Source organism: Bos mutus, chromosome 26 (genome assembly GCF_027580195.1).
Source record: "Bos mutus isolate GX-2022 chromosome 26, NWIPB_WYAK_1.1, whole genome shotgun sequence".
NCBI classification, from domain to species: Eukaryota; Metazoa; Chordata; class Mammalia; order Artiodactyla; family Bovidae; genus Bos; species Bos mutus.
This window is the reverse complement of record NC_091642.1, coordinates 40249894-40263831: the sequence shown is the minus strand read 5'-3', so window position 1 is coordinate 40263831 and position 13938 is coordinate 40249894. Positions and strand designations below refer to the sequence as shown.

Here is a 13938-nt window from a genome sequence, read left to right as displayed (position 1 = left end):
TAGCTGAATATGTGACAAAGCAAACATAGTAAAATGTTAACTGTAGAATCTAGGTGGTGAGTACATTAGCATTTGTTGGAAAATTCTCTGAACTCTATGCTTAATGATGTTCATAATAAAACGTTAGGGTAAAAAAAAAGTATTTAAAGTAAATCAAAACAAGGAAAATGAATATATATATACATATATATATATATGGGATAAAGGCTAAAACCACATAGAGAAGTATTCCAAGTGATTTTTTTTAACACATTGTAATTCAACTTTTTAAAAGGATATATCTTGTGAACAAAAGAACAGCAAATAAGCAGTCATTGTGAATTGTTTTGTTATTCTGAGACTTCTTAGTGTATTGTGGAGTAGAACATATGTACACTGGTATCACTTAGAAATGAGATAGTCAATTCAGGAGAAAAGAAACAGAGATGTAGGATCAATTAGGTTAAGTAAAATTTTGGTAAATTTGAATTTGTAAGATGAAATCACAATATATTCTATCTTTAAAATATATACGGGGCTTTCCGGGTAGTTCAAATGGTAAAGAATCTGTGGGAGACCTGGGTTTGATCCCTGTGTTGGGAAGATCACCCGGAGAAGGGAATGACAACCCACTCCAGTATCTTGCCTGGAGAATTCCACGGACAGAGGAGCCTGGCGGGCTACAGTCCATGGGGTCAGAAAGAGTCGGACATGACTGACTGACTAACTCTTAACAAGGGATACTGAGCTAGGCTTCTAACAGACCCCCATGTAGTTTTCTGAGACTTCCCAAAGTAACTTTCAGGAGCATCGCCCATGACCGTACCTCCCTCTTTAAAATATACACACAGTACCAATATAATTTTCCTGGTTTTGATACTGTACTACAGTTACACAAGATGCTGCTATTGGTGAGGGGGGGTGGGTAGTCAGGGGCTGGTGGCTCAAGACTTCCTACAACTCCCTGTGAATCTATTCAAGAGAAGCCTGAAATGTAAAGGAGGAAATGGTACAAGTTCAGTTTGTACTTGACTGTGTTGCAACAAGCCAAACTGCAGGTCAAGGTGGGCTGAGTGGATGCCTGAAAACCCATAAGTATGTGAACATCTGGAGAAGGCAATGGCACCCCACTCCAGTACTCTTGCCTGGAAAATCCCATGGACTGAGGGCCCTGGTAGGCTGCAGTCCAGAGGGTCGCTAGGAGTCAGACACGACTGAGCGACTTCACTTTCGCTTTTCACTTTCACGCATTGGAGAAGGAAATGGCAACCCACTCCAGTGTTCTTGCCTGGAGAATCCCAGGGACGGGGGATCCTGGTGGGCTGCCGTCTATGGGGTCGCACAGAGTCGGACACGACTGAAGTGACTTAGCATAGCATAGCATGTGAAAATTATCAGAACATTCACAACAAGAGACTTCTGATGTCTCTGAGTTCTTCACCATGGATGTGAGGGGAAGTATTTAGAAATAATCTCAAAAGCCAGGAACATACTCTTTTTGTTGGTTTATCACATTATATAAGTTTTATATGTACAACACTATATTTCAACTTCTGTACACACTACAGTGCACTAACCACCAAATATTTAGTTTCCACCTGTCACCACAGAGTTGACCCCCTTAACCATTTTGCCCTCTCCCATCCCTGTTTCCCTCTGCTGCTGCTGCTAAGTCACTTCAGTCATGTCCGACTCTGTGCGACCCCATAGATGGCAGCCCACCAGGCTCCGCCATCCCTGGGATTCTCCAGGCAAGAACACTGGAGTGGGTTGCCATTTCCTTCTCCAATGTATGAAAGTGAAAAGAGAAAGTGAAGTCGCTCAGTCTTGTCCGACTTAGCAACCCCATGGACTGCAGCCTACCAGGCTCCTCCATCCATGGGATTTTCCAGGCAAGAGTACTGGAGTGGGGTGCCATTGCCTTCTCCGCTGTTTCCCTCTAGTAGAGGTCAAAACATTCAGAATCCCATTCTTCTTCCATGCCATCCTGTGAATCAGGAGGAAACTGAGGACTTCATTGCCCGCCGTGCAGGTGGGGAAACAAGTCACAGTCACGAACAGACTGAAGCTGGGCCTCACAGAAAGGGAAGGAGGCTCAGGGACTGAGTCCCACATCGCTCAGTCAGAGAATTTCCGTCATACAATAGACAACAGTACCTTGTTCTAGCCCAGGCATACATCAAAATCACCTGGGCATTTCCTTTTACTACTGAGATGGGGAGAGGGGCATTCCCAGGGATGTCTTCAATTGGTCCCAGGTGAGGCTGAATTAGCATTATTCTGAAGTCTCCCTAGATGATTCTCGTGTGCTATGATGATTGAAATTCAATAATCTATTCCCAATCACTTCTGCATCAGTTGAGGAAACTGAGGCTCATAGAGCTGAAGTAGTTTATCACAGCTGGCCAGTCACTCAGGGAGCCATCTAATCCTACTATACTCCTGGGAATGGACTTAGAGCATAGCGCTGAAATTCCATTTCTGTAAGTCTCATTTTCTCCAGTTCTTGTTTTCTTTTCCTAGCTGTAAGTGTACTCTTGGACACACACATACACAGACTTTTTGGGGGGCTGTTTTCTTCTCTACTGCTTTGTCTTGTGTTGCTCAAAGATCTATTTACTCCACAGAGACACGAGGCAAGATTCCGAATATCTAATCAGTCCAAGCCACAGTCCCATAGACCCAGGACTGCTGCCAAATTCATGGCAATGGTGCGATAAACGTTTTGTGTGCGTCTCTGCGTTCTATCTAGTGCCCTGGAAAATTACAAACCCAACTGTTTTTCTTCACACGAATTCCAAAGACACCTCACTCCCCTGCAAAGAGAGGTTGGCTCTCTAATTAATTTATCTTGGCATCTGCTTATTGCCTGAACATTTATTAGAATACAATTTATTCAGAAATTTTTATTTGTGTATAACTTTCTAACCAGTTCAGGATGACATGGCAGATGAGCTGGGTGGGAGGGATTAAGCAGGAAGGGTTTAGATTTGGCAGTGTGTTTAAGTGTTTCTAAGAGGAACACATTCTTACAGTTCCTCCTTTTCTGATTCTTTTTTAAAAGAAAGAATATAGGTGTTGTTTTTTTTTTTAAGAAAGCACTATTTAAACTTGATGACAGAAAATACCACTACTACTACTACTATTATTACCATCATCATCAATAGTCACCTTTTATTTGCAAGCTTTTATGTGCCAAGTAGTTGCTAAGTACTGGATTGGCCAAAAATTCATTCGGGTTTTTCCATCATATCAGCACTTACTCTTCTCAACCTCTTACCACAAGCACCATGACTCTGTAAGATTACACAGGCCAGGCTGAGGCAGGCCAAAGTGGATGCCATGGGCACCAAGAGGATAACAGTCTTACACAGATATGATAATCATGTCTAGTGAATACGAACACTTTAGATGGCTACAACAGAGGGCATTACAAATAAGGAAATATTTTCATTCAGGCCCAACATGTTTTATTTGAAGTCTCAAGATTCTAGCAGATTTTCTTGGTTCCCATGAACAAATAAGGAGTTTTAGGACTCTTTTTTTTAAATCACTGATCATTCTCCAGAAAGAAGGGTATGCAAAAGCACAAAATAATTAGTAAGACTGATCTCTCAGAGAATAGGAACAAATTTGAGTTAAGGCTCCAGTTTACTGACTTGCAGAATTTTATACCATATAAAGAACAATGTCTGTTTCCAGATGAGCAAACAAAGGCACAGATTGAGGGCATGACTTCAGCCAGTTCACAGAGCCAATTTTCACAGGACTCCCTGGCTCTAGGTTCAGTGGACTCTACATTACTGGCATCTCTTAGTTCCTGGGTTTCTAAAAGGCCTGTCGTTCAGTCGCTCAGTCATGTCTGACTCTTTGGGACCCCATCAACTATAGCCCCCCAGGCTTCCCTGTCCTTCACCATCTGCAGGAGCTTGCTAATTCCCGAAGACAGGAATCAGTACATCAAAAAGCTGCTTTCCACCAGCCTTTTCTCAATCCATTTTCAAAACAGAACAAAGGAAGCATTAGCTGTTTAAGTTTCATTTTCTGCAATTCTGCCTACTTTAATTTCACTTTCTACTTTCAGTTTCCAACTTATCGTTGCAAAAACACACCCACAAGTTACATCATTAGCTGTGGTTCATCTCCCATATATAGCCCTGACCTGGGGCATAAATTTATCTGAAAATCCGTAAGACGGACAGAACAGAGCTCAGAGAAGACCATCCAGCTAGACAAAGCATTGCAGAATTGCTGCCTAATTCACAGCAACCATGAGGTAAGCCTTTCTCTGTTTCTCTGCCTTTCTGTATAAAGCTTCTGGAAAAAATTTTAACCATACTATATCAACAGACTTAGTCTCGGTGATGCCATTTCCTTATTTTTCTATTTGACCAACTGTTTCGGACTGAACGTATACGTGAGTGCACTCACACACATGCACATTCATACATGCCCATAAACTGTTTTATCAGTTCATTTTCCTTCTTTGTCAGCATCTTCCTGAGGAATTTGCTGAAACCCAAAGAAAGGGAGGGAAACAGAAAGGGTGGAAGGGAGAGAACAATCCCAGTCTCTGAAACAATTTTCCACCAATCTCCCTTCTGTCTGAGCTAGGGGGGGAATGGACAGTTAATATGGATACAGATGTTGCTTTCTGGCTCCTCGACAGGAGGAAAAAAGTAGAGTGCACACAGCTGTGTGAGCCACAGCAGTGGCGTCTCTCAGCTATCTTGAGAGAAATATTGTGGTGGATGAGGAAGAGATGCTCACTGCTTAGACAACAAGACCTTTCTCTGCTGGCATCTGGTATCACTATCTGCACTGCCGGGCTCCTATGTCAGGCTTTGTCAATCTGACTGGATCTAAGATTCGCAGGTTAACTGTCCTCTGGGGCAGCCAGGTGGCCTGCGATCCTTGACAGCCTCCTGTTCACAGGGCTCGGCTAGAGTTCTGTGCTTGGGAACCCCCACATCTTCCTTAGCTAAAGGGCCTAATGTAAACTGTATTATCTAAACTGAATCTTGATTCAAAGAACCTTGGATCTTATCAGATCAAAAAAACATTAATATTGGCCTGCAAATTTGCCCTCAGTGTTCCAGTGTACAAAACTTTGAAGGGGCAACAGTTTCAGAAAATGCATAATTACAGACCTATTGTCAACCCTTCTCCCCTCCTTTGGTTCACAGACAAATAAGAGTGGATTATCACTGATAAGAAAATAATAACAACAGCAACAAAAATCATCATCATAATAATAGAAAAGTAGATATCATGTCCTGGATGCTTATCAAGTGCCAGCCTGGCTTCCAAAGTATTATGTAAATTATTACATTTACAAAAGAAACTTATGAGGCAAGTACTCATATTATACTTTTTTTTGCCAATAACGAATTTTAAATTAAAAAGTTAAGACTACACAGATAATAAGTGATAGAGCTAGACATGAACCAGAGTCTCTATTCAATGATACCTTATTTAATCTTTAAACTGATGTTTCTTAAAAGGTACCAACGGAGGTTCATGAGATCATTTCAGATGGCATAGTAATTAGCTTTTATATTTTAAAGGAAGATCCCCTAGAGGAGGGTATGGCAACCCACTCCAGTATTTTTGCCTGGAGAATCCCACGGACAGAGGAGCCTGGTGGGCTATAGTCCATGGGGTTGCAAAGAGTCAGACACAACTGAAGCAACTTAGCATGCATGCATGCATATTTACATAATTTGCAGAATTTTTACTCAGGCTAGTAACATGAATTTTTAGAGTGATAAAATACATGTATGATAAAATTTACCATTTTAACTGTTTTCAGTTCAGTTGAGTTCAGTCATTCAGTTGTGTCCGACTCTTTGCGACCCCAAGGACTGCAGCATGCCAGGCTTCCCTGTCCATCACCAACTCCTGGAGCTTGTTCAAACTCTCGGCCATCAAGTCGGTGAGCCATCCAACCATCTCATCCTCTGTAAACTCCTTCTCCTCCTGCCTTCAATCTTTCCCAGCATCAGGGTCTTTTCCAATGAGTCAGTTCTCTGCATCAGGTGGCCAAAGTATTGGAGTTTCAGCTTCAGCATCAGTCCTTCCAATGAATATTCAGGACTGATTTCCTTTACAAATGACTGGTTTGATCTCCTTGCAGTCCAAGGGACTCTAAAGAGTCTTCTCCAACACCACAGTTCAAAAGCATCAATTCTTTGGCGCTCAGCTTTCTTTATAGTCCAACTCTCACATCCATACGTGACTACTGGAAAAACCATAGCTTTAACTATTTTAAGTATACAATTTTGCAGTATTTAGTACAACAATGTAGTGCAACCATCACCACTATCTAGTTTAAGAAAATTTCGTCACTCTGAGAAGTCACTCACCTCTCATCCTTCACTCCAGGACCTGGTAACCATTAATCTGCTTTCTGTCTCTATAGATTTGTCTATTGTGGATATTTCATATATATGGAAGCATACAACACACGGCCTTTTGTGACTGACTTATTTAACTTAATGCCTTCAAGGTTCATCCATACTGAAGCATGTGTCAGAATGTACTTTCATTTTAAAGCTGAATAATATTCCATTGTATGCACTGACTACATTTTGCTTATCCATTCACCCACTGGAGAACACTTGGGTTTCTCCCACTGTGAATAATGCTGCTATGAATATAAGTATACAAATATCTATTCAAGTCTTTGCTTTATTTTGGGTATCTACCAGAAGTGGAACTAATGAAGTATATGATAATTCTATATTTAATTTTTTGAGGAATCATCATTTTCCACAGCAGCTGCCCCATTTTACATTCTCCCTAGCAATGCACAAGGGTTCTAATTTCTCCACATCCTTGACAACATTTGGTATTTTCTGTGTTTTTGATAAATACCCATCCTAATGGATGTGTAGAGGTATTTTATTATGGTTTTGATTCACATTTCATTAATGACTGGTGATGTTGAACATCTTTTCATGTACTTACTGGCCATCTGTATATTTTCTTTAGGGAAATGTCTATGCATGTCCTTTGCCCATTCTTTTAATCAGTTATTTGTTTTTCTGTTGTTAAATTGTAGGAGCTGCTTATTAGTCTAAATATTAATCCCTTATCAGGTACATGATTTGAAAACATTTTCTCCCATTCTGTGGGATGTCTTTTCATTCTATTGATACTGCCCTTTGATGCACAAAACTTTTTAGTTTTGCTAAAGCTCAACTTGTTTATTTTTACTTTTGTTACCTTTGTTTTTAGCATATCCAAGAAATTGTTGCTAAATCCAATGTCATGGAGCTTTTCCCCTGTTTTGTTTCTAGATTGTTATAGCTTTAGATGTTACATTTAGATCTTTGACACATTTTGAATTCATTTTTTGTATATAGTATAAGGAACAGGTCCAACTTCAATCTTTTGTATATGGATATTCCTCCTTTCTGCATATATCCCAGACTGAGTACTGGAGAAGCCAGAAACCTAGAAATGCTGGTAGGCATGAATAGAAAAGTCCCATGAAAAACCTGCTCTCTCTAGCCAAAGGACCCAAAAAGGAGACAGTCTAGCAAAACAAAAAATTTATAAACAACCACTACTCTAGCCAAATACCACAGAAAAAGTCAAACAAAAACTAAGGCCCCATTCCCAACTCTGCTAGTAAAGGCTGAGTGGGTAGCCAAGACTTCTATTCTCACCAGGCTATGAGCTAGGCATCTGGACTCTTCCACTCCGTCCCCCAACGGATGATGTCAGAGAAGGCCAAGTGGAGTGCATTGCCTTCTCTGGTTCAAAATCACTAGCATTAGGGAAATGCAAACTAAGACCACAAAGAGCTACCTCTACATCTATTAAAAGAGCTAATAACATTTTCTTTAAAAAAGTGGAAATATCAAATTCTGGTAAGAATACAAAGAACTAGATCATTCATACATTACTCTGTATGTGTGTTAGTTACTCAGTTGTTTCTGATTCTTTGCGACTCCATGGACTGTAGCCTGCCAGGCTCCACTGTTTATGGAATTTTCCAGGCAAGAATACTGGAGTGGATTGCCATTCCCTTCTCCAGGGGATCTTCCCAATCAAGGGATTGAACCTGGGTCTCCAGCACTGCAAGCGAATTCTTTACTGTTTGAGCCACCAGGGAAGCATACGTTACCAGTAGGAATGAAAAATGAACAGTGTGCATATTGTACCACTGTCAGTTTCCTAGTTTCGATGTTGTACTATAGTTGGATAAAATATAATCTTTGGGAGAAACTGGGTCAAGGATACACCGCCTTATGTTCTATCTTTGCAAATTTCTGTGAATATATATAAATAAATAAATATTTCCCACAAATAAATCCAACTAAAATAAATGGGTCAAATATGATCACATTTACATAGTCTTAATTTGTTACATAATCTGCAGACTAAGGTCGTGATGTCAATAATATTTCCTAAGGCTCTGCGTTTCTTACTGGTCTCTACCTTAAATACAGCAATAGGAAAACAGAAAACTCTTATATAACATGAAATATGCATGCTCTAAGTGTTTTACATAGATAGGCTTATTAATTCTCACCAAATCCAGTGTGCTAAGTTTATCTTCTGTGCTTTACAAAGGAGGTTCTGAAGCACAGAGACGTTTCATGGCTAGAAAATGCTGGAGTCAGTGTATGGAGCCAAGCAAACTGCATTCAGAGGCCAAATGGATCTTAGAAATACAGGAACTCGATGGAAGATCAAAGCAGGCAGGCCCTTTTCAAGGCTAGGAGGTGTTTTACTTGGCTTATTTCTATTGGCTGTTTGTTACCTAACAAAGAAAATCTGCTTTTGTTTTTACAGTTATAAAGCTGATGAGGATCAGCTCAAGGATAAGCTGCTACTGTTGAGATGTCACTTTACATGGGATTTGATCATTGCAGAGACAGAAATACCGGATTTAGAAAACAGGGTCTTGGAGGAGATTACGTTCCTGGACATCAAATACAATGTGGGAATATACAACTTACTGGCCTATGTGAAACACCTGAGAGGCCAGAATGAAGAAGCCCTGAAGAGTTTACAAAAAGCTGAAGACTTAAGCCAGCAAGAACATGCCAACCAATCAGAAGTGAGAAGTCTGGTTACCTGGGGCAACTATGCCTGGCTGCATTACCATATGGGCCAACAGGCAGAAGCCCAGATTTACCTGGACAAGGTGAAGAACACTTGCAGGAAACTTGGGAATTCCTCCAGCTATAGAATGGCGTGTCCTCAGATGGACTGTGAGGAAGGATGGGCCTTGCTGAAATGTGGAGGAAAGAATTATGAACGGGCCAAAGTCTGCTTTGAAAAGGCTCTGGAAGTGGACCCTGAAAACCCTGAATTCAGCACTGGGTATGCAATCGTTGTCTATCGCCTGGAGGGCTTTAACAAAGCACAGATTAGTGCGGAATTTTGTCTGAACACCTTAAAACAGGCTGTCAAGCTAAATCCAAATGATGCATACATTAAGGCTCTTCTTGGCCTGAAGCTTCAAGATGTAGAACAAGAAGCTGAAGGAGAAAAGTACATCAAAGAAGCACTGACCAATGCGTCCTCAAAGGCTTATGTCTTTCGGTATGCTGCCAAGTTTTACCGAAGAAAAGGCGTTCTGGATGAAGCTCTTCGGCTCTCAAAATTGGCCTTGGAGGAAACCCCCTCTTCTGCTTTCCTGCATCACCAGACAGGGCTTTGCTACAAGTCACAAATAAGCCAAATAAAGTTCGCTACAAACTGTCAGCCTAAAGGACAGGATAAAGAAAACATCAACAGAATAATACCATTAGCCATACATCATTTGGAACGTGCTGTGCAACTAAAGCCCACATTTGAGTTAGCTTATACAAGCCTGGCAGAAATGTACGCAGAAGCAGGTGACCACAGAAAAGCTGATGATACTTTTCAAAAAGTGCTCTGCATGAAAGCACTCGACAAAGAAGTGCTGCAACACATACATTTGCACTACGGCCGATTTCTGGAATTTCACAAAAAATCTGAAGTCGATGCAATTAGCCATTATTTAAAAGCAATAAAAATAGAAAGCCCATCAACAGATAGGGATAAAAGCATCAATTCTTTGATGAAATTGGCTTCAAAGAAACTCCGGAGAAATCCATCAGATATAGAAAGCTTGAGTATCCTTGGGTTCATCCACAAAGTAAAAGGAGAAATGAATGAAGCCCTGGAGTATTATGAGCGGGCCCTGAGGTTGGCTCCTGGCTTGGAGAACTCTGCTGTGATCCCTAGGCACTGAAATACGGAATCATCTTTTCTGCTTGTGACTTTCAGAAACGCATTATGTAACTCACCACAATGCTGTAATCTTTGAACAATTACTCAAACCTGATAAAACATTAGTTGTATTCAGAAAATAGGGAAACAGCCTTCAGGAGCGATTGTGCGATCAGATCGATCTAAGATGGCGACTGTAGAACCGGAAACAACCCCTATTCCCAATCCCCCGCCTACAGAAGAGAAGACAGAATCTAATCAGGAGCTTACTAACCCAGAACACTGGATTAAATAAACACCCTTTACAGAACAGATGGGCACTCTGGTTTTTTAAAAATGATAAAAGCAAAACTTGGCAAGCAAACCTTCGATTGATCTCTAAGTTTGATACTATTGAAGACTTCTGGGCTCTGTACAACCATATCCAGTTATCTAGTAATTTAATGACTGGCTGTGACTACTCACTTTTTAAGGATGGTATTGAGCCTATGTGGGAAGATGAGAAAAACAAACGAGGACAATGGCTAATTACACTGAACAAACAGCAGAGATGAAGTGACCTCGATGTTTTTTGGCTAGAGACACTGCTGTGCCTTATTGGAGAATCTTGTGATGACTACAGTGATGACGTATGTGGAGCTGTTGTTAATATTAGAGCTAACGGTGGTAAGACATGGACACGAGTTTGAGTAAACTCTGCAAGGTGGTGATGATCAGGGAGGCCTGGCGTGCTGCAGTTCATGGTGTTGAAAAGAGTCGGACCGACTAAACGACTGAACTGAACTGAAAGGTGATAAAATAGCAATATGGACTACTGAATGTGAAAACAGAGAAACTATTAGACATATAGGGAGGGTATACAAGGAAAAGTTAGGACTTCCTCCAAAAATAGTAACTGGTTATCAGTCCCATGCAGACACAGCTACTAAGCAGCTCCACCACTAAAAATAGGTTTGTTGTTTAAGAAGACACCTTCTGAGTATTCTCATAGGCAACTGCCTCAAGCAATCAAGATTTGGGAGCTGAAGGAATGCCTCTTCAAAAGCAGAATGGACTGCATTTAAATTTGAGTTCCATCTAAATGTTGCTAAGATAAAAGGAAGTTTCATTAGCCTTTGTCTTGTACTTCTGTATTCATATTTTCTTTTTTTTTTTTTAGCTAGAGTGTCCATTATCCCAATCAAAGTATTACAGTACACATCATATCATCCCCAGAATCCATACATGTGTTCCTGGCCCACTTTGTAACAGCTTAATAGAATTAACCATTACAAAAACATTTGACCCATCTACAATATTAAAAAAAGAACTTGCATTTCTATACCTTACAGGAGAATGATTTTGCTTACATTCCTTTATATGAAGGAGCGTATTTTACTGGTTTGAAAGAGTATAATGCATAGTTTTCTGGCAATTTTCTTTGTTTCTTTTTACAGCATTATCTGTCCTGTACTCTTGCTGATGGCTGCTAGATTTTATTTGCTTCCCTACTTGATAACATTAGTGATTCCGATTTCAGTTTTTCATGTGTTTTGGTTTAGTTTTTCTTTCTCATGTAACATTGGTGAAGAATCTAGGAATATGACATAAAGGTAGAATAAACATTAGTTTTGTGCATTCTTTGGTAATTTTTTTTGTAACTACAATGCTTTGCTACAAATTTATGCTTTTCATTCAAATCACTGATCTATGTTTGTGTGATTTCCTAAACTTAATTGTGTATTATAAAAAATATAGTATCATAATTACATTCCTAGTTAGAATTAGTATGTCTGTTTTTGTATCTTTACGCTGTACTTTAACACTTTGTATTACTTAGGTTATTTTGCTTTAAAAATTGCCTCAAGTAGAAAAGCAATCCCACTCATATTAAGACAGTGTACAAAACTGTAAATAAAATGTGTTCAGTGAGTTGTCTTTAAAAAAAAAACAGTCAATCAGAACATACATGCCTCTACATGTGAGAGAGAAAGAGAGAGAAGAACCATTTCTCTGTGAATGTTATAGAGTAGGGAAAAAAAGAAAAAAAATAGTAGTTTGTTGAGTAGATTTAAAGCAAAAAAAAAAAACAAACACTGGACTTACATAAAATAAAATGTTCAATTCATTCACTTTATCAATAAATAGCTTTCAGTGCTAGATACCAAAAGTACTAGGGTGAAGGAGCAAAGAGAAGGTTCTTTCACCTCTACCCATCTTAGGTTTATTGGCTACAGCCTTAAATTAAACTGTCAAAAGACAGATTAACAAGAGAACAACCAGTTTATTAACACATGCATCAGGCATATACATGAGTACCCAGTGATGAGTAACTCAAAGGTGTGACCAGAATGTGGGCTTATATAGCATCCTAACAACCAAATGATACATTTTTAGAGAAATGATAAGGCAAAGGCAAAGAACTTCAAATTTCTGAGTCGCAAATTGTATGAAGGCAAATATCGGGGAAACTAATGGAAAGTAAGAGTTTGCCTATAAGGTTTGTTACATGTGTCTTTCTGTCAGTGTCTCTGGGCTGTTTAGGGACTAGAGCTGTCTCAGGTGATTAACTTCTGTCCTTCCTGGTAGAGAGAGGAGAGACATTATTTTCCAGGCAGATGGGGGAGAACAGAGAGCTTTTCTTATATCTGCTTCTTTTCAATTGCCTTCAGCTCAAAATAACCCTTATGGCAAGGTGGCATATTTGGGGATGGCATATTCTGCTACCCCTCAGTGAACAAAGCAGACATTTTCCTCCAAACCTCAAGCAGCTTACCATCTAGTGAGAGAGACAGACAGGAAAACAAATACATAGTCAAAAAAAAAGAAAAAAACAAATACATAGTCAATTAAAGGTCAGTTTTCTACATGAAGATGTTTGAAATGTAATTCATTGTCAAATTGTTCCAAGCAATTTCTATTGCTTTATGCCATTTTGCTCGAAGCACTATTGATTCAGTCATTTGCTAGCACTGATTTAGTTAGATGAATAAATAGGAAAAGGATGCTAAAGAGTCTGAGAGACCATCTGTAGCAATCACCTTTGATTATAACATTTTGTTAAAAGACAATACCCTATAAATAACATTTTTAAAAGGAAAATTAAGGAAACAATGTCATTGTTTTTTCATTCTTGTCCGTCTTTGGGGGGAAGATGTATGCATTCCTATTGTGGCTCTCTAATAAATTACCATGAACTGGGTGGCTTAAAATCACACTCATTTATTATCTTACAGTTCTAGAGGCTAGAAGCCTGAAATGGGTTTCACTGGCCTGAAATCAAGGTGTTGGCACATCCAAATCCCTTCTGGAAGCCCTAGGAGACAATCCTTGTGGTACCTTTTCCACATTCTGGAGGCTGCCTGTGTTTCCTGGTGGGAATCCTAAATCCACAGAAAAGACAAGTCCCCAAGGAATTCACAGACCTACTGGACAAGGCTTTGGATTTCTACTGAAATTCTATAGGAACTGAAGTGAGTAAGGTTTGTATCAGGAGCAGGCCTGAGAGTTACAGAGAAGCAATCTTCACAATTTCCGTATCACTAAAACTAGAGGTTTATTAGATTAACAAAAACATGACTTAAAGCGCTTGTGTTTGAGGAAGGAGGCTGTAAGGTACTAAAATAAGTCTACCCACTGCCAACTCCTCCAGGTCAGAAATATGAAAATCAAATAGTTATTGGATAAGTGTCAATTCTTGAATGGCTAACTCTTCTCCAATATTGTTATACACCATCTGTACCCAGAAAGCAGAGCTCATTAAGG

General features: G+C 39.7%; 1 protein-coding gene, 1 long non-coding RNA gene and 1 pseudogene across 3 annotated transcripts in view; 2 read left to right on the top strand and 1 right to left on the bottom strand.

Moving 5' to 3' along the window:
- Positions 1-13938, bottom strand: part of LOC138985803 (uncharacterized) — a 34446-nt gene that overhangs the window by 16699 nt on the left and 3809 nt on the right. The gene's annotated exons all lie outside the window — the stretch shown is intronic.
- On the top strand, positions 4109-10931 carry LOC102273042 (interferon-induced protein with tetratricopeptide repeats 1). 2 transcript variants are annotated; one of them, XM_070363583.1, is made up of 3 exons: positions 4236-4255; positions 5792-5914; positions 8785-10931. In XM_070363583.1, the coding sequence occupies exons 1-3, from the start codon at positions 4251-4253 to the stop codon at positions 10214-10216; spliced, it is 1560 nt and encodes a 519-aa protein (XP_070219684.1). In that variant the 5' UTR covers positions 4236-4250; the 3' UTR covers positions 10217-10931. The 2 variants fall into 2 exon arrangements, with proteins under 2 accessions (XP_005896103.2, XP_070219684.1); XM_005896041.3 differs by lacking the exon at positions 5792-5914 and having other exon boundaries at positions 4109-4255; positions 8785-10930.
- LOC102272748 (eukaryotic translation initiation factor 4E-like) lies at positions 10382-11322 on the top strand (annotated as a pseudogene).

Excerpts from the sequence above, each read along its gene's own strand:
- LOC102273042 (XM_070363583.1), top strand. Across the intron at positions 5,915-8,784 it reads AACTCTCGGCCATCAAGTCG|TTATAAAGCTGATGAGGATC; the intron begins GTGAGCCATCCA and ends TTGTTTTTACAG.